This window comes from Chaetura pelagica, unplaced genomic scaffold (assembly GCF_000747805.2).
Source record: "Chaetura pelagica isolate M959 unplaced genomic scaffold, ChaPel_1.0 scaffold220, whole genome shotgun sequence".
NCBI lineage: Eukaryota > Metazoa > Chordata > Aves > Apodiformes > Apodidae > Chaetura > Chaetura pelagica.
In genome coordinates this window covers 1,203,679-1,226,082 of record NW_009951982.1, presented here as the reverse complement: position 1 = coordinate 1,226,082, position 22,404 = coordinate 1,203,679, and the positions used below count along the sequence as shown (strand labels likewise).

Genomic DNA, 22,404 nt, shown 5'->3' with positions numbered 1-22,404 from the left:
GCTGATAGGGATATGCTGAGAGTGAGATAAGAAAGATGAAGTAATTTATTAAGCAACAGAATACTCCAGGCAGTGCATTTCAGGAGGATTATATCACGCCTTGGGTGGTAATACAAGGAACAAGACTGAGAAGTCTGAGCAGGTTTAATCATCCAAGAAGTATTATGATGACTTAGAAGTGTCAAGGCTTGGGGTCTATCTTATTGCTCTTATGACATGTAATTTAAATAAGGCAAACAGTAAGATTTGCTCATTTACTGGGCATTATGAACGTAATTGGCCATTACTGACACCACTAATGACCAATCAAAACCTCCAGTTGTGACCAGCATTTTAAACAAACCAAAACATAATAAGATAACAAAATGGCCCACCAGTGATGCTTTCACAACATTCATTTCATAACTTGGTTAGGTTAAGCAAGAGTATTAAGATCTCTGAAGAAACTAATACTTCTATGGGCAATAATTTAAGCACTCATTATCCTATGATCAAACCCTATTTATAAAACTATAATGAATATTTGTTTTGTTGCAATCACCAAGAAGTAATTATATCTTGAATGATTCAGCCACTTAAGTGATATTTCCTGTTACAGCCAAGAGCCTCAACCAACAAAATAACCAAACCCAAACCAACAAAAATCTGCCTGGTTTACTTTCTTACAGATATTTCCAAGGAAGAGCCTTGCATCTTTACCTGCATAATCTAAAACCCAGCCAGCACAGTTCAGAAATACCTCCTTTTGCAGAAAAATTCAAACTAAAATGAACAGAGTGGTGAAAAACAAAAAAATCTTTCTATTGTGTTTGTTATATTAAATACAAAACATCGTAATTTTCTATATAACTTCATTATTTTGTCTACATTTAGTTTAAGTCTGTTAAACTAAGTAAGCTTTTCACTGTATTCTGAAGCAAAATATGGAAGGGTACTTCCACAATAAAATCCTCTAAAACATTCTTCTGCAAGTTTTTGGTAAAAATCATGCAGCACTTCACCTGTCTCAAAAAACAGCCCATGATACAAAAAGGGTTTGGAATCACTCTAAATCCTGAACTTGTGTTTCTTAAATCATTGAGTTTTCTCCAGTAATGGTGAGAGCAGAGTTCTCTCTGGAGTATTTCATAACAAGAGCCCATAAAATAGGAGGAAGGTAATAGAAAACCTTCAGGAGATTAAACTAGGTTCTCAGCAAGTATAAATAGACATTGTGCCATTGCAGTGGGTCAATTCAGTTAATCTCCGTGAAGTTTTTAGTAAACTCAATTTACTCTCCAAAGCTGTTCTTGGCTCCCTGTTTGTATGGCATGTTTCCAACACTAGTATGTTCTAACTGATGCAAAATTTGAGGGAACAGCAACAATACCAAGGCTGAAGAGAAGGAAAAATTGTATGGAATAGCAAAAAAATTGAGTGAAAACTGTATAATATAGCATTACAATATATCACTTAGACTGATTGAGGTAGGATTGCACGTCTGAAGGTCATCTTTTCCAAACATACACATGGAAGCAGGGCCACATAGAGACAGTTGCCTAGGACTGGGTTTTGAATGACTCCAAGGATAGAGATTCTACAGCCTCCCTGAATAACCTGTAACAGTGGTCAGTTAGCTTGGTGGCCTCCAGCATGCACTGGTGGCATGGGGTTGTTCGCCCTCAGGGGCAGGACTTGGCACTTCTCTTTGTTGAGCTTTGAAGAAAATATAACAGAGGCCTGGGGAAGAGACAAGCCAATGGAGAAGAGCAGGAGCAGCAGGACCAGAGCGGTCATGAGTGATATCCAAGAAGAAAGTTACAGCAATCATGACCACCAGCTGTGGTGTGAGGTAGGCAGAGAGCAAAGTGGATTGAGAATCCAAGGGGAAATAAAAGAGTAAAATCATAGAACCATAGCATGTTAGGAGTTGGAAGGGACCTCGAGATCATCTAGCCCTAACTCCTTGCCAAAGCAGGATCACCTAGAGCAGGCCACACAGAAAAGCATCCAGGTGGGTTTTGAAAGTCTCCAGAGAAGGAAATAATTTTTTGTTTAAATGAAGGGCTTCAGTACAGAAGAAAAAAACTTCTCACAGTTTATACAATTTTATATCAATTGAGCCTTCCCTGTTACTTTGCAACTCTATCCTCAAAACTGTCTCTTCTAATGAAACATCACATATATCTTACAATTACAAAAATAACATATAAATATATTGGCACTGTTCTCTGCAAAGAATTTACATAAAAATAAAAGGGCAACTGAGAGAAAATAAACCTCTGTAATACAAGAGTCTCAAAGTGGTACTTGGACTGTTCATTACAACATGGGGATAAAAGAAATTGAAAGACATCTTCAAGATCTAAGTTTAAATTACATAGGAATCTGTGACAGTCTACATTTAAGGAAACAATAATACTTAAATTTGGCTACAAAATATGACAGCAACTATTGAGCTGCACTAAATACTTACTGGACTGGTCTGCATTTACTCTAATCTACAGACAATGACACAATATTATTCTCTGATGTTTCAAAAATGGCAAAAGATTAAAACTTGTTAACAGAAGTTGATCAGAACACCAGTCAAGGCTGACAGGAAAGAGGAAGTGACAGAGTGGACCGAAACTACCTGTTAAAATCTTCAGAGTTTTTAAGTATTTCAGAAGAAAGAAGAAAAAGAAGTCTTTTCTGTTTCAATCAAAGTAGGTTATGAGTTTCCTTAAAGAATTACTCGTATTTTATGACCAAAGGCCTCTTTTGTCTTTAGAGCCATGGCAGATCTGGAGCCACCCTGTGTACTTGCAAATCTTACCTCTAGCTAGAGGACAGAAAGAGAAGACGATGCCAGAACATGCTTGCTAGTCCCAAACAAAGTGCCCAGCACTAACAAAGAACTTTGTTCATGCTGCTTTGCTTCTCTGAATGCAGGACATAAAAGCATCTTTGGCTGCATGTTTTGATAACAGAAATGAGTACCTTGTCATGCTATACATCAGCAGTTGAAAGATATCTAAGTGAATGTGACAGTATTTGAAATGTCCCATGCTGCCACACTTAAGATATGCCAATCACAATTAATAGCAACAGATTTGCTATTCCAAAAGAAATAAAACCTGCAGTTCTGCTGAATGAAGAGCTGATGAGTGAAAACAGAAACAAAATTACCACAATAGCCAGTTAGCCTGTCAATGGAAATTACTTTCATTTGTCTGTATGCACATCTGTGTTCACAAGGATTAGTAAAAGATAACGCTTGAGCTAATACAGTTTTTGTTATATTCAAATTGAATGTGAAATACAGGCTGACTTTATAAATGGATCTCCTACACTTCTGCACTAAATGGCTGAGGTCTTCTGAGTTTTCATGTTTGATCTATAAATTTAATATATTTTGGTATCAACCCTATTAAATTTGTCATTTTTCCTTCTAGCAAATCAAGAACTGCCCTCTGTTTGAAGGAGAAATATATCTACAGCTTTTTCTCTCTGTAGGAATCAAGCAAACATTTTATATTATTCTAGCAGACTTTGAAGAATTGTACTGAAAATACAATTGGCAGGGTGGTAAGATCTCTCTCTCGAAATAAACACCCCTAACCTTGCAAGTTCTTGAATCTCTCTTTCTCAAGTCCCACAGCAGTTTTGGTTCTGCTGGCTGCCATGCCCCACCAGCAGGTTTTACTAGTACTGAGTTGTACCTCAGGACCCTCTTATTATGGGAAGTGGATGCAGATCTCCTTGAGCAAATTAATTTTCTTTGCTTTTCCCAGTAAATTCTGCTTTTTTTGGTCATCTGGTCCCACTTCTTTTAAAGTAATTTTTTCTTCCTCTTCATGCTTAATTCAAGGCTTCCCTTTAAGGCCTTCTCAAGCACTCATTTTTACTGACTGGTGAGAAAAACCTTTTCTTTGTAAGCTAACTGAGCATCTCTTGAAGCTCCCTTGCAGGCTACTGGACCTAGGACCTTGGAAACTTTGGGACACTGGGTAACACAGGTTTACTTGGATAGACATAAGGCAAACAAGTCAGATAATAAATTAATGGGACTGAAGTGTTTGACTAAAGTAGCTTTACCTCCTTTAAACCTTTGCTGGGCAGTCTCCTATAAAGCCTTTAGGGACTAATGATGATGGGAGTACATCAGGGGATGCTAAGGCTAATACCAAGCAATAAACCTATGTAAAATTACTCACATTGATTCAGTAAAGAAACTAATCTACAAGTTTTAACCTAGCAGGCAGACAGATGTAATGAGTCTAGCTATGTAATGGACCAACTGCTCTTTCACAGTTGGATTCCCTAAACAGTTACACTGGGAATATTTTGGATAGAAATAAAACTTTATAAACCCACCCACATGCATTCAAAAAAGTTTTGTAGATCTCAGCTGGCTCTGAACTTTTTTATTTACTTTAAAAAACATCTACTACAAATATGAAACAATCTCTTCAGCTTTCCTCAGCTGGCCATCACTGCTCAACACACATGATTTTAAAAGTAATGTCTCTAGGTTGACAAAATCATACCTCTTGTGGAAACTGTCAACTTCAGTTTTTCTTATTTTTTTTGGATGGTGGTGTTAATTTAGCTTCTTTCCCTTCTAAGAGTTTCATACTTGATTTTCATGCATACCTTTAGCTTTTATGGATGTCATCTGATCACTTCTAGCAGAGAATAATGTAATTTCTAAATTACGTGTTGCAAGTGTCACAAAAATATGATGCTTTTACCTATAGTGTTCCACCCAAATTAATGTTAAAATCCAGAAAACTTTCTGGGAGTTTTTAAGCTGCAGAAGCCATGGCTCTTTGTTGAGCAGATGCTCTTTGGAATTACAAATAGGTGTACCTACAGTGCTAGTACTGACTGATGACTGTCATGTATATGTCAGAAGGTATTTGTTCTGTTTTGTTTTGTTTTATTATCTTAATCTTCTTTGTTCTCACACGAAGCTGTGTTTTCTTATTCCACTTTGCATTACAACTCCAATTTGTAGACCAGAATTTTAAGTAGTATATACCAAGCCAAGATCTGTAGTCCCTGATGTCTTTAGGATGTGTGGTTAAAGCTCTGCCAGAAGAGGTAGATCGTGAAAGACTTGGGAATATAAACAGGATGGGGAAATAGTCTGGGCTACACCAGATGCTAGAGGAGATTGAGAATGCATCCAGGAAGGCCAGAGAAGGCTGAGTGTAAACATTATACTGGAAAATTGAGATAAATCAGAAGAGGGAGGAAATCATATCAGATAAAAGAAGACCATTTGGTACTGGTGACTAGTCTAAACTTATTTCAAAAGCCAAACCCAAATATTTTCTGACTACATAAGAACAGTCACATTAACTATGAATAATTATGCAGCAGATGATGAGAAATCCATGTTATTTCCACAGAAAAATCATCTTTCTGTAATCAGACAACTACAAATTAAAACAAGTTAGCATGCAGTATTCTGAACTTCTCACAATTTGAGTTTTCCTTCGTCTCTTACCTTGTTGCACAAAGGATCCATACACAAACCACATGGAGTTGTAGAGGGTTGTAGAGGTCATAGATCCCATCTGAAGACGTGGTGGGTTGAGCCAGTTCAAGAGGTAGACCAGTAGCCCTACTAACAGCACAGTGCCAGCTATGCACGCCCACAGGGAGAGGTCAAATGGTGCCAAGCAGGCAAACATGTCCACTGTCTTTTCTGCCTTTCGAAGCAGCACACCTACTGAGTAGTCCATGTAACGTGTTGTGAAGTCCACCACATTTTCCCTGTCAGGGGTGATGGTTAGGGCAGAGATCCCTATATCAGCTCTCTGAGGAAAGAGGGAGAGAGAACAACTTATGTAAGTAGGAGCTACAGAAACGATCTTTGCTCCTCTGTGATTTATGGCAGTCAGAGTTACAGAGAGCAGATGCTGAGTGTTCATCTATGTGAACACTGAATTGTGACTAAGACTTGAACGGAATAGCTGTATCATGTGTCTTAGTTTCTGTAAGTGAACCTCGCTTGATGGACTTAGGCACATCAGCTCTCCATGTTATTTTTCAAGGATCAAAGTATTTTGGATATAGATAATAGCTGGAGGAAATATAATTCTGGTTATTTTTCTCAGCCTGTCGTGGCAAAAGGCAGACCCTGTGTATAGCATTTCCAATCAGTGGAAATTAGTTGCCTGACAGAGCTGCATGATATTTAACATCTTGATGACATGATGATCATGACAAAGGGCCACTGCACGACAAAGGGCGTCTCATATATCTTGGGATTTTTTTTGGCACTTAAAATTCTGAAAAACATCAATTATGGCTGCAGTCTGAAGTCCAAAAGAACAGATATTTTATGCAGACCCTTTACTATTTATCCCTCTACATCTTTATGCAAAGTAACACCTCTATGCCAACCTTACACATAGGCACATTGGACTTGCTTTGTGCCATCTACATTTCTTATAATGTAAAAAATACATTACAGGTGAGAAGAAGATGAAAAACATTCCTTGATCTAGTAATTGTATTTCAGAACATGTCTAGGTATTAGGTCTCCGGAGACAATAGGCACAACTACAGCAGGTGCTATTTCACTTTTCAGATCTACAACTAGAACTGCAGTGAAAACAAGAAAGAGTATTTAAAGCAGACACATTAACACCATTTAAAAAAGCCTAAATACTGAACAAAAATACTATAATATCTAGATATTTTAATATTTTTAAAAATACTTAAAATTCTTAAAACTTAAACTTCATTTAATAGTTGATCTACTGATGGTGAACATTCTTAATTACATATAGATTCTGTCAACTTGTATCAAAATTGGAAGATGAAAAAAAAATAAATGCTTGCCATTAACATGCAAAATGGGATCAGAAGACAGTTTGAAGAAGTCAAGGTTCACTTAGTGCTTCTGAGGTAGAATGTCAAAAGCATGCAACTACGTCAATATTTAGATGTAAAAATGCCAATCTGAAGTATAAACATATAAAACTCCCCACTCACTAAGTTTCTGCAGTGCCAAATTCAACCAACTATCAGCATCTTAGATGTCTAACACATTTCTGATGAATGAAACTGTGACTCTTGAAATTGACTGACTGGAAAAAACAGCAGAGGGCATTATTTTTCTTTACATGACCTGATGAGAAATTTATATTCCTTAAGAGCAGTTCTCCAGAGGTCACTGTAGAATAGCATTAGCAGAATAAGAAAATCCTAAATAAGTGACCAAATGGGTCTGATAACATTATGACTGGTGTCACAGAACCAGCTCATCAGCAAAGCCCAGAAATCCCTGAAATGCCCTTATGCTATTGCTTAAGCAAGCATATCTCGTACATGAACAAAGTAATCTTACAATGATTCCCATGGTTCATGATCAAGAACAGGGAAAATAAATGAATCTACTTAAAATTGCTCCTTCGAGGCCTTTCATTTTACCCATTTTCAGTGTTAAATCAGATTTCAATGAATGCTGGAAGCAATGAACAGTCCCACATATTACAGTTATTAATATGGACATGCAAAAATTAATCAGAGAGACATTTTTGCTCAAGTTAACACATGTACATCCAAATAATTTTCTTTTTACTCAGGTATTGTTCTTTTTCCTCTCACTTTATCCTCCCTGTATGCTTGCTTTCTTTCAATGCTATTCTGCTTAGAAGATGCATTAAAAAACAAGCCTTATCAGAGGCTTCTACTTGGCTTGCAGTTTCTCTTAGAAATGTTTAGGCATGTATTTACTTTTCCTTTTCTCATGGATCTAACTGGAATCAGGCAGTTTTTCCTATCCCATTTGCTCCCTGATGGCCTCTCATTGGTAAAAAATCCTAGCAATCAAGGTAGCATGGTGAACTGTGGAGAAAAAATGGTTGACAGCTGTGAGTATCTCTGAAAAGTCTGGAGACATGCTGGAAAGCCTACTGTCCTCTTCCAGAAGATGCATCAGCCACTTCTGTTGCCTGTCACAGAGGTTCATTCCCCTGGCAATACAGACTTGAGGGCAACTGAAGTACTGTGAAAAGACACAGATAACTAACAACAAGATAAAGATCTGTGGGAAAGTGCTGCTCTGCTGAGATGGCTTCAGCCTCTCCACAGAAAGATGCTGCTCTCTGAACTAATGCTGTTTGTGAGATGAAACTTTGCAGCCCTGATCATTTGATAGGAGAAGGGTAGAAGCACCATGGGCCTCTCTCAAAGACCATAGACCATCTGACTTAGGTGTTCAGCTAACAGAGAGCTCTCCCTAGCATGGTCACATTCAGTTTGTTTTGACAGGAGTAGGTGTATGGAGCAAGGGTGTACCTAATATAGGTTTTGACAGTCAAAGAAAGGGAGGATTGAATTAGTTTCCAAATTAAAATTAAAGACTAGTTGCTTTGATTTGTTGATTCCAGCTCCTATTTTAGCAGCCAAGAGGGACCTTGTCTTCAAAGGTGCAATAGAGTGAACATAGTCTCACATCTGTGAGGCCAGCTGTGGACCTAGGGCATGTACTTGGCACCACAGGGCTTCTGCCCTGCAGTGCAGCTCAACCAGGGCTGCTGCAAACTAGAGCAGCCTTGGTCTGCTCTTACTGATACAAGGACAGATACTGCATCAGAGCCCACCACAAGCTGAGAGAGGTTAATGCAAACAGTGTATGTTGATCTTGAACACAGAAATGACATGTTTGCTGCAGCAACTGCCAGTTCATATGGCACATCTTCTGCAGTGGCCATAGACGTCCTTCTCAGTTAAATGTACTCAAAAAGAGAAGGCAGCTATTACCCTGGAGTGGGACTTGTATTTTGCAGAAAGACATTGTTCCCAACTCACTTCTGGCTCAATGCACTAAAAGGCAAGAGCACTCCCTCTGCTTCCAGATTTCTTCCACATGTTGGCCAGACTACCATGTAAGACTTGGTTGGGAAAACAAGGAGACACTGTTTTAAACAGGTAAGACGTTTAATTTAAAACTATTATCTGCTCCTTTGCTTCCCCTTATGAAGTTGCCAAGCCAAGTATCTAAGCAAATAAATATTTGAGTTCTGGAAGCAGAACTCAGTTCACAGTAAAAAAGAAATCAACCTTTCAGCTTGCACAGCTTGCACTTGGTAAGGGGTAGATACACACTGGCTGATAGCCCAGAAGTTCTTTTATCTCAAGAGGAACAGAGAATGGGAGAGAAGGACACAGTGAAACTTTACGGTTAATTATACAAGAGGTAAAGAAATTTTAAAAAATAAAAAATACACTGCCATGCTTTTCAAAAAACCTGTATTTTTTTTGCTTGTTTTTGATCCCAAATCCAGTTCCATTGACTCTTCATACCTTCTAGCTGTACAGAAAGACTTCATATCCATGAAGACTCATTTACAGGAAAATTGGTAAATCTGTTTCACTGATGACCTCTATTTACAGAACTAGGTGGTTATCATAGCAAGAGTATTATTAGAGTTATATGAGTCTCTGCCTACTAAGGGGCCAAGAATGCCATACATGTTTTTCAGTGAACCATGCGATTGCAGTTCTTTTGAGTTCTGCCTTATGAATCTTTCCCTTCAAATAAATAAAAAACATTCCAACCCCGCTTTCTAGAGACATCTAGGACTAAGATCCCTCCAGGCTGTGCTATACAGTGGCCTGCTTAGTCCTTTGCTGAGTACTGTAGTGAGAAAGGTATAGCATAAAACCAAATTTAAGGAAGAGAAAAAATTATTTAAAAATTCAATAGGCCATTGTGGTGTTATGTCTCATAATTAGACAAAGGATTTTTAGTTGTTAAAGTTTAGAAGGCAGAGGAAAATGTTCATTTCTAAGTGGCTTCAGCTTACTATTTATAATCACAGCATTCTGCCTTCCAGCTTGGTAAAGGCACAGGGAGATGGCAAAGGAAGTTTATAAGTATGGTGCAGATGCATGAACTGTGCCATGGGTATGGCATATATGGTGGTCTTCCAACTCAACAGGCTTCCTACTGCTCAGGAAACCAGAATAGGTTAAACCTACAGATATATATATATGTTTGTGTGTGTGTATATTTATTATTATTATATTTTTTCCCCTTTACCGCAAGACTCGTTTTCCAGCATTTTGATAACTTTTAGCTAAAATACTTCATGATTAGGTCCTGTATCTGAGCACATTGCTCCTTATTCTTTGCTGTAATTATCAATTAAATTCTGCCTGCAGATTTGGAAAAGCACTTCCATGAAAAAACAGAAAGTTATTTACATGAACACCTACTGTGTTTTTTTTAAATGGGAAAACAACAAATATAGCTCTCTATAGCTTTAAAAGCTACCTCTACAGGTTAACTAAGAGCAAATAAAATATATATGTTGACAGTACAAATGAGACATCAGTAGAATAGTCTGCATGGCCCTGGTCTTTCTCACTTAAGGGTAGAAACTACAAACAGACAAGATGTGAAGAGTGGAAAATAAAAGAAAAATATGGCACATTTATTTGGTTTATTTATGAAACAATACTGAACATTTAATGTAAAAATAAGTAGACTAAATGGTTTATTAATTACAGAATAGAGAACATACTACCCTTGATTCATACATCTACATAATGCAAGTGTTATTAGATATCAATAAAACATCTTCTGTTGATTATATACTTCATGTATTCATCATACCAACATTTTTCTAAGGGCTATGCATTATTTATGTATCTCTAATTACTGCAACACCAATTTTTCCTCTTTCGAACAGCCTCTTCAACTCATTTGTGTCAGCTCTTGCCAAATTAATTAGGATGCTGTGCGTCCCATTATTTGACTGTGTTCAGATTTCAGACTGCTGTACTTTGGTCAGAAAAAAGAGATTGCCTTGCTTCTTAATAGTTAGCAGCAAGCATTTTCTTTAGCTTTTTCTTTACCATTTAATGGACCTGGGCATACTATCAAATGCTGGTGCACAAGTAATGAACCAAGTGATATCACTTACTCATTTTAAAAAGTTCCTGGCTGATGCAAACATGACATACCCCATATTATTTAGCTTTATCACATTACCTTATTTAGCAAGATATTAATAACCTTACCTTAAATACCAGTTCTCCTATCAGTCCATTCCATGACCCATCATCCTGAGGACTCCCATACTTGTGATCTGGTGCAACATAGATTTCGTATTTAAAGCCAAGGTAAGTGGCCAAGGCATCCAACACATCTATTGAAAAGCCCTGATACTTCTTTGGTTTCCCCAGAACATTTTCAGACACCATGACAAAGGGCTCTTCCTAAAGAGAAAACAAAGGAGACAGCTGTTAGTAAAGAAATAAGATGCCTTTTTTTTTTTTTTTTTTTTTTTAAGCAAAGGAGGAACTACTTAAATCCTGTTTACACAAAACCATCCCACAACACATTGTTGGTGGTGCCTTCTGGGTCTCAGAAATGCTATTTTGTTATGTATTGACTTCAACAGAGAACTTTTACTCTCTGCTATGTAATTCAGTGTAAATCTTCTGTTGTAACATTACAACTGAAATGCTTTTTAGTAATGCCTTCTTCTCTGCACTTGTGCTCAGCAGGGCAGACATGCACTCATATGCCTGTCCATAAACACAGAGGATTCTACAGTGCTGCCAGTTCCCACTGGCTGGGCAAACACTGTTTATGACAAACACAGCTACTAATTCATGCTGTAAGGAACGAAAAACATGGCAAAATAGGCCACTCTGCACAAATATGCATTTCTCTTGCCCTTCTGCTGTAATGGAAATCTGAATATAAGCTGGTTGACTTTAAATAGTTCTGTTCAAAGAGCATTCATTTGATTAGTTATGGAGAATCAATTATGGGACTTTTCATCTACAGGAACAATTGGTGAATATTCATCAAAAATATGACCATAATAAAGGATGCAAATAGATACTGAAAGCTGGAATTGATTGGTAAGATTTCCAAACAATACACTTTTCCTTTTCCCCAAGATCTGTAATTCTTCTCTCAAATTTTAATTAATATTTCTGGGAACATTATCAGAAAGAAATTATATTTTTACTAACTTTAATTTCTTTTTTCCCTTCTTTCTTATTCTCCTTCACATCTTCCTAAAATGAAACAAAAAAAGAGATCGTATTTCTGAGCACAACAAAAAAAGTATCTATCATAGATGGACCTCACTTACGCTTTTTCATCTTTTTCTCTGAGAATATCTGTCTGATCTACCTAAGTAGAGGAAAAGTATCAAATCCCCAAAAAAAGCACAAAGGCACTGAAACACTTAGGTATTTTTAAAAAATACGCTACATTGTTTCCTTTCAAGTTCTTTACAAGGTACTGTAATTTAATACAGGTTCATCAGAAGAACCTATTCTAAGGTGCAAAAACTTACTTCTGGCCAAGACATGACAGGCATATGAAACTGCTTCCTGACCACCTCCTCCTAGTCTGCATAACCCACAAACATGCAGAAGAAAACAGAAATTATTTTCCATATTATTTGTGGCCTGAACTTCAAACTTATCTCCAGAGGCATTTTTGTTGGTGTTTACATGTTTTTTTTCTTTATTATTCTACCACTCATCTCTGTCCTTCACTTTGAAGCCAAAACACTTTAACAAAAAAACTCAACTAATACTCCACTAAGTACTTTTAGCTTCTTGCTATGTTATTCTGTATTCAGAGAATGCCATAGTAACTGAATTGCAGGTAGGATGTTCTTGGAATAAGAAAGCATAATTTGTAAATGCTTGAGTTAACATACACGGGGATAGCCATATGCTAAGGATACTGCCAAAGAAGCAAAGATGCAACCAGCTTGCACTGGCAGGATATTCTTTTTTGACTGTAGGGCACACAGAAGAAAAACCCAGCCCCCTCCCAACCAAAACAAACCCACAAACCACCAGAAACATTCCCAGTAGTCAGAATTTCTTTCTTCCAAACTTTCCAAGATCTGCACAACGGAATAAAAATGGAGGACAGCAAGTGCAAGTGAATTTTAAAATAAATTATCCAGCACCTGGATTTCAAGAACATTGAAGGAATTGAAACTAAGTTGATGAAGGACTCTCCTGAATCAAAAGACAGAGTGAATTGAGCTTTGCTGATCACTGTGAGGAGAGATTTCCTACATACAGACTCAAAACTGCTGGGGAAAAAAAAAAAAGTTTACACACACACACACAAAAATAAAATTGTAATTTCTCAATCTAAGTAAATTATGCACAAAATTCTAAAGACTTGTGTGAACAAAGGGTGTTTCAGACATTGCTAATTTTCATATTAGAAAGGATTTATTCTTATCACTTCAGAGTTATTAGAAAATAGTTGCTCATAAGCTTAATTTTTATTCAGCCAGTAAATGAGAAATGGCTAATTGTACTGATTTAAAACAGTTTAAAATGATGTTTGTCATGAATGATTTCAGTCTTTTATTAAGCTACCTAATGTTGTTTGCTGTTCAGAGATTTAAAAAGAACCAAAACCCAGTGTCCCATGTGCTATAAATCACCAAATAGCTTTATGCAAAGCAACTAATGCTTCCCGCTTTCTGTTGAAGCTTGGATGAGTAAAATGTTTAATCATATTCCAAACAAAACAAACATATTGCTATATTTTTTTGGTAATTATTTATATTTCTCATAAGACATTGAAAAAGAGTAAAAAACACTTGTCTTGATGTTCTCCCCATAAATGCTGCAAGATGAAACTATGCCAGTTGTCTTAGTACACAGGTAGGCTATTATGGGAACTCCTATGGAAAGACAGACATATCCCTACAATAATAATATTAAAATTACTGTCTCCATCCTTGAGAATGCAGATCTTGTACAAACAAAAACACAGTACAAGAATAGCCAATACATTTCCCAACTACTGAAGAGAAAGCTAATCAAAGCAAAAAATAAGTATAAAAAACTTACAAGCTAACTGAGTTTGGAAGTGGCAAAAATCATCTGGATGGTGAACCTTCCATTTGACCCCAACAAATTCAAGAAAATCCTGATACACTTGCTCTCCACAGCGAGTGGCAATTCAGATCATAGAAGCAGGTCTTTTTCAGAGAAGCCATACAATTTGAGATTTGTCATCCTTTGAGACTTGTCATCTTTTGAGATACTCAAACCTCACCTAGACACAATCCTCAACTACCTGCTCTAACATTAGCTCTGCTTCACACAGATGTCATCCAAAGGTCCCTTCTAGCCTAAATTGTTCCAGGATGCAGCGAAGTGATCAAAGGAAGGCCACTGTTTCCTGCTTCTCCTTTTCCTCCACTTTTGAAGACCTATCTCCTGGGGACTGATGAGCCTCTGTGAGGCAAAAGCAGACTTCACAGCCTGTAAAGTCAGGGAATTCTAGAAAAGAAGTCACAATGCACATGACTGAAGAAGAAAAAAAATAAAAAAGGGGCGGGGGGGTGTGTGTGGAAATGAACAGATTGTGTCCCCTTAAATTCTTGGTTTTGCAAGATGAATGATCTGCCTCACGGAGCTCCATAGCCATCAGATATATTTAGAGGATGGCTTTCCAGCCAGCCTCAATAGAGATAATTTAAGAGAGGAGCTACTTCTCCTTTACCCCAAATATGCCTTCTTGTCAACTGAATGCAGCACTACTTAATTGGTGATAGTGGTTCCTTCTCAAAATAACTCCCATTTTCTTGGTTTCTTGGGATCTAAGCTGGCTGTGGTTTAACCCCAGTGGACAGCTAAGCACCAGACAGCCAATACTACCTGCAGCAAAATGAAAGTCAGCAGCAAAAAGGCAAAGTTTACACCGGATGAAGCTGTGCGCATTGTTTTTTGCAACTGGAGGAAGACAAAATCTGGTTCCAGAGATGATTACCTCCTGAGCAAGAGCAGCTGCAAAATACTAGCAGATTATAATTTCTTAGGAAAGCTAAAGGCAGACCCAAGATTAATGCAACATGGCATAAAAAAAGGAAAGTGTTCAGAAAGATGACATGTACACTGTACAAGTACACTGGAGAAGCAGCTCACAAAAACATTTGTGTCCAATAATTTATCTATGATAAATAGATTTATAATATTTTTAAGGAAAAAGTTACACCTTAAGATAAACATAGGTTAAGAACATGCTACATATTAAGACTGATACAATTTAGTATCCTCTTCTTGCCAGAACAACTAGTTACCTTCTCATATAAGAGATCTCGTGATGCTTGGTTCCCCCTTTTACTTAATTCTACATTCACCCACCACAAATCCACTCAGTTTTTGTCAGGTGAGTTGATCTGATTGCCAGGTGTCCAGAAAAAGGCCATACCTGGGACAAGCGATAGAGTAGGATGGTATAAGTAGAAATGAGGAAGTGCCAAAAATGTCCCTTTTTTTGTATCAGGGGATGGTTAAGTAGCTCAGATAGCTTCCTGAAACCTGTCTTCAGATGTGCAACACAATATCATTCATAGACATTTCACAAATAAGGTTATATGACTGGAATACTTGGTTGGAGAGTTATTGCCATCATTTTCTGTGTGCAGAACTGAAATGTACAGATTGCATGAGTGTTCTGCATGAATTCAAGTGTATTGGGTCGGGGACAAATGCCTTAACCATAGACTGTTTTCCCTTTATCTTCTTTTAACACTTTAAAGCATTTGTACTTACCTATGCATCTGTATTCTAGCAAACTGTGAGTGTAAGAGCAGGAAAACCAATGGAGAAAAGCCACCATTAGATGAGAACAAAGGAAGTGAGATCTAAATATCAGATGTCTAGACTTAGGGAGAGAAAAGTCTTACTCTTGAAAGGATTGCTTGTCAGGGTAAAATCTCAAGTGGACAACAGATTGTAACGTGCCCTAGTCAAGGAAGAACTGATGGCAGGGAAATACAGGCACACACAAAAAAATCACATACCCAAACCCCTGCCCTCAACCCCTGCCCTGAATTTTACACAGTGGGAAGTAGTGGATAGAGAATTCATTTTATTGTAAACATATCAGTGGAAATTAGAGGTTCACAGTATAGAGCTTGGAGCAGCCTAGAGTCAAAATTAGCAGAAAAAAACCGCCACACTTTATTGCTTTTTCCAACAAGATAAAGGGCTAACAGTTTCGGTTTTTCAGGACTTAGGTAAAGTAACACAAGGTTTTGTAATTGCTTTAGGAATCTAAGATTAAAAGTACACAGTTTTTATTTACTCAGACAGATGCCAATAATTTGGATTTAATCACTGCTCTGAAGTATCTTTTTACATTCTTTACTAGACCACCTAATTCAGTTAAAAAGGAAGAAAAGACTTTCATGTTTGAAAGCAGAAGGAGCAACACTTGAGCTAAATAGCAGAAAAGAATTACTCAGTTTAACTTCGTTTTGTTAATTAATTATACAATCAAAGAGAAACATTGGTTTGTAACTGTGCTTCAGAAATGAGTGATAAAGTCAAGCAATAAATTCAGGCCTTAGAGGAGACAAGGAAGGAGAGCAAGAGAACAACTGCTTGTGAAGGGGAAAACTCACATGCAGGGAAAAAGCATATCCCTAAACCTGAAGTCTTAATCCAAGACGATTTTTAACAGTCAGTGGCACAGTAACTACATTTCAACCTTTGATAGCCATCTTGTAGCTCCTCAATGAAAATCAGGTTTTGGAGGTTCTGGTATTTTTGTGTAGATTCTCTCCTTTTGGGCAAACTACAGAAAACTCTCTTGAAAGAACAGGAAAAGAACCATTCAAATCTTCAACAGAACATTCTAACTAAATATGTGAGGGAAGAAAAAGTTGCATTCAGTGGTGTGTTTACAACGAAGTGGTGGTCTCAGCCCAGCTGTTAATGATTCTAATGGCATACCACATCATTAGGAGATCACTGAATGGGCAACAAGACAGATTTTCTCTGTAACTACAAGGGTGGATTCTGTGGCTTGAAGCTGAGACCTATTGAAGGATAGAAGCTATATGAAACCGTGATACATTTATGAGAGTCTTATGTGTGCTCTAAAGATAAAAATTCTAAAAAATGTTAGGATGCAATTCATAAATGGAAAAAGAAAAGCAAACCAAAATGTTAGGGATTATTCTCTTGCTCAGCTGAATCCTCTTTTCCTCTTAGCAGAAACAAAAAAACTTCCTAGCCAGGAGGCTATATAGAAATTATTAAATAAACGAAAAGTTATTTGTTATATCAGATCACTGCTGGGATTCACAATACATATTGGGGCTTGACTCTGAAATTGCAGATGGACGGCCTTCCATGTCTCCGTGTTTGGAAGAGGGTTTTGAAATTAGATAATTATATGGATGGTTAGAATTCATAAAGCGTATGAAAATGACCTCTGTGTCTATTCATTAGAAATTTCTGACGACATTGGGTTATAATACTTTCATTTTTACACTACATTCATTAAATTTTCTTTGCTGAACGTAGAAAGAGAGAAGGAAAAAAAAAAAAGCAGGAAATGAGGCTCAGGTGTGGGCAAGATTGTCCATCTGTGCTCAGCACTGATTCTAGAAACAGTGGAAAGACATATTAAATGATTCATATAGTCCTAGCAGAGCCTTGGCAATCACATGAAGCAAATATTTACTGTCACACTTTAAAAATCCCATCACCTGCAAATGCTAAGAAACTGCTCCCAAAAGTGAAATTCACTCTCATTTCTGGATCTCTCAAATCCCTTCCAATGGCTTCTGGATGACCAAGCACAGCCATTATAACCAACAAGAAGCAGTAAGTCTCATAAACCATAACCAAAACATTTTCAAGTACAAGATGCTGTTGTATTGTTGATAGCCATAATTACTTTTCTCTTGACTCAAAATAATTAGCCCCACCACTTTTAAATGTTAGCTGTTTTATATTTCTCTCCTGAAAAGATTTCAGTGAAATATGCAACCCCAAACACTTAATTTCCCCAAGTGCTTTATTGACCGCTGCTTTAGGGGTTTTATTTGGCTAGGAACAGCACAGCAGCTTGTTATTTTTAATTGAATATCAATGTACATTACTTCAGGTTAGAATCAATGACCAAAATGTAATTGAAACATTTCTTTCTCTCATTACAGAAATTCTCCAGAAACTGAATACAATGTTAAAGGAAGGGGATTTAAAATTTGGCCTCTATTTTCCACTGCCCTTATGCCTGCACTTGGCCTTCTCCCTTTTTTTAATGACAGTTTTATTGTCACTTTCAACAAGACATGATTTTGTGCTTGCAGTTACAGTACTTTAAACAACATTTTTATTATTATTTTATTTTTCCTTTCCTGATTCAAATGCTGGCTTCTGGATTTATTATGCTATTTAGCTTAGTGCTGCTTGGAATAAAGAAATTAAAAATGTTAGCACCCTTTCCCCATCTCTATCTCCCATTGTTCTGCAACGGGACTAAGGTTGCTCTCAAAGCTATGTATGGCAATGGTCTGTCAATATGCAGTCAAGCTTTGTGTACTGATTTTCACTCATAATAACTTAATGCACCTAATAGCTCTTTCTGAACCATTACAGTTTATGAGAAGAGTATGAACTGAAACTGGAATTAACTGGAGTGTTTTAGAGTATGTCTAAGCAGCACAATGCTAGCTTTAATGTAACCGGTGCAGGTACTGGCATTTGCAAAAGTTTAGTACAGGTATATGAACTTGCTGGGAGCTGCATTATACTTCTCAGAGCAGCCATGCAAGAGCTCCTATTCCTAATAAATTCACACAATATTCCATGACACTGCACTCTCATGCAGCTCACCTCCTTTTTTATCTTGCATAGTACAGAAGAGTAATTACAATCAGAGTAAGAAACTCTGTTTAAAAGCAAAATTTCCTGTATGCTCTGTGAACTATATGAAGCATTCTGGCATGCAAATACACCCACAGAGCAGATGGGTATGGGTCAGTGAGAAGATAAGAGCTAAGGAGTCTTGAGAGGTAGCCCTTCACATACAGATAAGTAAGGTTGGTTCTACCACGTTTTGCACTGCACCTGTCTTGCTGTCAAATCATGGCCCCAGCCAGGTCCCAAAACATTTTAAATCATTGATATCCACCTCATCTAGTCTATAACATTTACTACTTTAGATAAATGAATTGTAAATATTAATTAAAAAGAAAAGGGGCTGGGTTTCCCAGCAGGCTCTAAGATTAAAGCTTGTGAAACAAATGATCACAGTAGGCATGTGCAATGTGAATAACTCTAAGGTTTATGACCTACCTGTTTTAATACAAGCTAAGTAGCTCAAAGGGACATCAAACAGCTATTAAATATAACCTATGCTCAGTCAGTAGCAATTTCAATTTGGCCCTTGTACAGGTGTGGTGGGGAAAAGAGGAATGGAAATACAGCCTCTACCTCTATCAAGGGTTATTAGCTTCTGTTGTTATAATAATAATTTTAAGCATTAGTATTTTGAGGAAATATCACAGTACAATGCCACTTGAGAAAAAAACTAAAGTATTTCCTACAGAAACCCAAATACATATGCATAAACAGAGAAAAAATGAATTGGCAGTATTAGGGGAAGGAGACTACACCAAACCTACATCTCTGGCAAAGTGAGGAATACCTAATTAAGGCACACTCTGCCCAGATAGAAGCTTGTGTTCAGTTACCAACACAGATCAATTGCAAGGGAACAACTGAAATGGCTCCTTTTCCCATTTTCTGCTTAATAAAGTTACCCTAAACAGGGCTGGCAACCCTTGGAAGAGATGCAGGGCATAAGGCTGAGGGCAGGAGGCACTTTAGGAATATTATTTATTGTTCTTAGTCCCAAATAGAGAAATGCACCAATTCCACTCCTCCTCTCTGCCTCATTGTTTTAATACTGCCACTTTATCCGCAATGATATTAAAGATTGGTATTTTTTTTGTTAAGCACCCAAGTACATTAAATACACTGATGTTCATGTAATGTCGGCATGCTGTCTGCATATACAGTGGGGAGGAGTAGTGTAGGAATATGGCAAATATAATGGCAGAGATATGGCTGCAGAGGTCTGGAAGGGATTAATATCCCAGTTTACTAGCCCTGTGTAGAAATTTTGGGCTTAATGCAGTGTATGGCACTAATATGCATTCTAGAAGTTTCTGTCTGTGCAGTAAGTTAGGATGTGTACAGTCAGCTCCAGAAGGCACCAGATTTAAGGAGCAACTTTTATATGCTAACGGCTTTTGAAAAGCTGAATGGGAGAGCAAGGACAGAAAAACTGTAGGTGCTATTTGCTATGCAGGGTAAATAAGGAAAAAAGATGAAGAGGGAGAAAAACACATAGCAACCCTTTACTGTTCATAATAATTATAACTGCTACATAATGCAGTTGTTGCCAACTTTCAGCCTTAAAGTTTCTATCTGCTTGAGAGTATAAGCTAAAAACTAGGGAACTCCAGGGGAAAGATGTCTTACTGAGGAGCTAGTATTTCCTAGCACTGCCTCCTTGCATTCTAACAATACCTAACTCAACTAAAGTCTAGATGTCTTTCCTGATTTTCAGAAATTAAAGTCTCTGTGAAGAGCATAATGTAACAATCAGGGATTTGTCACTGCCTAGGAAATTATGCATTCTTTACAAGTAGCAATGGAATATTCTAAAATTTCAAGTATTAAAAAATGATTATAACTACAGCACACATGTTATATACCAATACATTACTGCATTATAATGTATTGAGATTTTATGATAGATTCCATATAGAATAAGCTATATCACTCAGCTTTTCTGACATTCTAACTCAGGTGCATAAACGGCCATCAAGGAAGGCTTTATCCCTTACAGGTAAAAGAAGAACATATATTTGCTCAAAACAAAATACTACAACTAATGAAGATAAACTAGTAATGTTTCTTAACTTGGCCACCTCCTAAGGCACTTCAGCTGCCACAGGAAATTCACTGTAGTCCAGTATGTCGATAATGTTGAGATAAAAGCAACAATTTAGTATAATATGTCTTAACTAAAATTAGGTTTTTGAAAGATTGTAGGCACTTGTGCATAGGAAGTGCAGCCTGACAGAATAAAGGATTCACAGAAATGCAGACCATTCAATTGTGAAAGTGGGGAAAGGGATCAGGACTACATGACAAAACCAAACACTAATAAAAATGGGAGAAAATGGAAAAGGCAGTGTCTGTGAGACTATTCTAAATGTTCACTACTATAAAATATTTATTCAGTATTTCTTGAGGCACCTCACAGTCTTTGCTGCAGATGATCTTTATTTTACAGTCAGTCACTGATGTTTTGCCCTGCTATTCTTTTTATCCTTTGTCACTTCTGACTGTTTCTTCCTCTGTGTATGCTTAAACATCATCTTCTTTCACATCTCTTACACTTCTCTTTTCTTATGTCTCTGAAAGATACTCCAGCTTCTTGGAAAGGACTTCCATTACTTTGTTCAACCAGTGTTGGAAGTAAAATCCCAAAGACATTCTCTTTAAAATCAGGACTTAGCTTCATATCTTGCTTTTTATCTTAGTAGTAAGTTCAACAGAAAAAGGCACTGAAGATGCAGACCTCTTGCCAGTTTGTGTCCCTAAAGATATTGTCTGCTTTCAGGTTTGCTTCTTTCCTAATCTGGGCAACAAATGCTCATGTATTTAATGCCAACCATTGAGAATTAAACTACTCTAAATACGAGAATATTTTCCCTGGTGTAAATGAAGCTTCTGTTTGTTTGGTGTTTTTTTGTTGTTGTGTTTTGTTTTGTTTTTAACTGTGGTTATCTACCCTTCCACCAGCCCTCTTAGTACACTATGTCCCTCACTGTCCACATGGAGTCAAGGGTCACCAAACTGCCTCTGGTTCACCTTGCTCTGTGCAAGTAACCTAGATAACAACTCTCAAAAAGTAGTACACAGGATTGTACGACAAAGCATAATTTAGTATCATTATGTTTCTTTCCTTCACCCTGCCTGTATTTTCAGAACCACCTGGATGTGAAAATATATAATTCCTGTTTGGGAGCTCTATCAAATTTTCATGTAAAGTCACAAATACATTTTGCACCATTAGGAAGTTACTCCTTATGCATTTTCAGGAAAGCCTCTGTGCTTTTCAATCAAGGAGTTAATTCTTTAAAATGGGGAGTTTCAAACTTTTTCCTTTTTCAAACAACAGGGGCTTTTTTAAAAACACCGTTTCGCAAATACCTGCTGATCTATTCAATGTCAAACAGGCCAAATCTCATTCCATTTCTGATGGCTTAACATTCATATGAATAATTCATTAATTGCTGCTACTACTAAAATGATATTATGGGAATATCTCCTGTATTCTAGCTCCTTTCAATAAAGCTGAACAGCTGAAAAAGAGAAGGTTAAACTGAAATAGTCAAAATGGATATCTGGCTAGATTTGTTCTTGGACAATTGTTCATTCAAGGCACTCTGAATTTGTTTGGAGTTATTATGCTGACCTTTGACTGAGCTACATTTCAGAAAATCAGAATACATTTCAGAAATTTACCAGCAAGTCACTTGAACTTAAAAGTAACTTGTCAGACACAATGTTCAAACTTTGGCTGTGTGTAGG

General features: G+C 37.2%; 1 protein-coding gene across 2 annotated transcripts in view; it reads right to left on the bottom strand.

Moving 5' to 3' along the window:
- The window catches only part of GRID2 (glutamate receptor, ionotropic, delta 2), a 716,811-nt gene that overhangs the window by 119,748 nt on the left and 574,659 nt on the right, over positions 1–22,404 (bottom strand). For both annotated transcript variants that reach the window (XM_010001338.1, XM_010001346.1), the window contains 2 exons: positions 11,011–11,208; positions 5,477–5,789 (listed from right to left, as the gene is read on the bottom strand). In XM_010001338.1, coding sequence (XP_009999640.1) covers positions 5,477–5,789; positions 11,011–11,208 — 511 coding nt within the window. The remainder of the gene's footprint in view (positions 1–5,476; positions 5,790–11,010; positions 11,209–22,404) is intronic.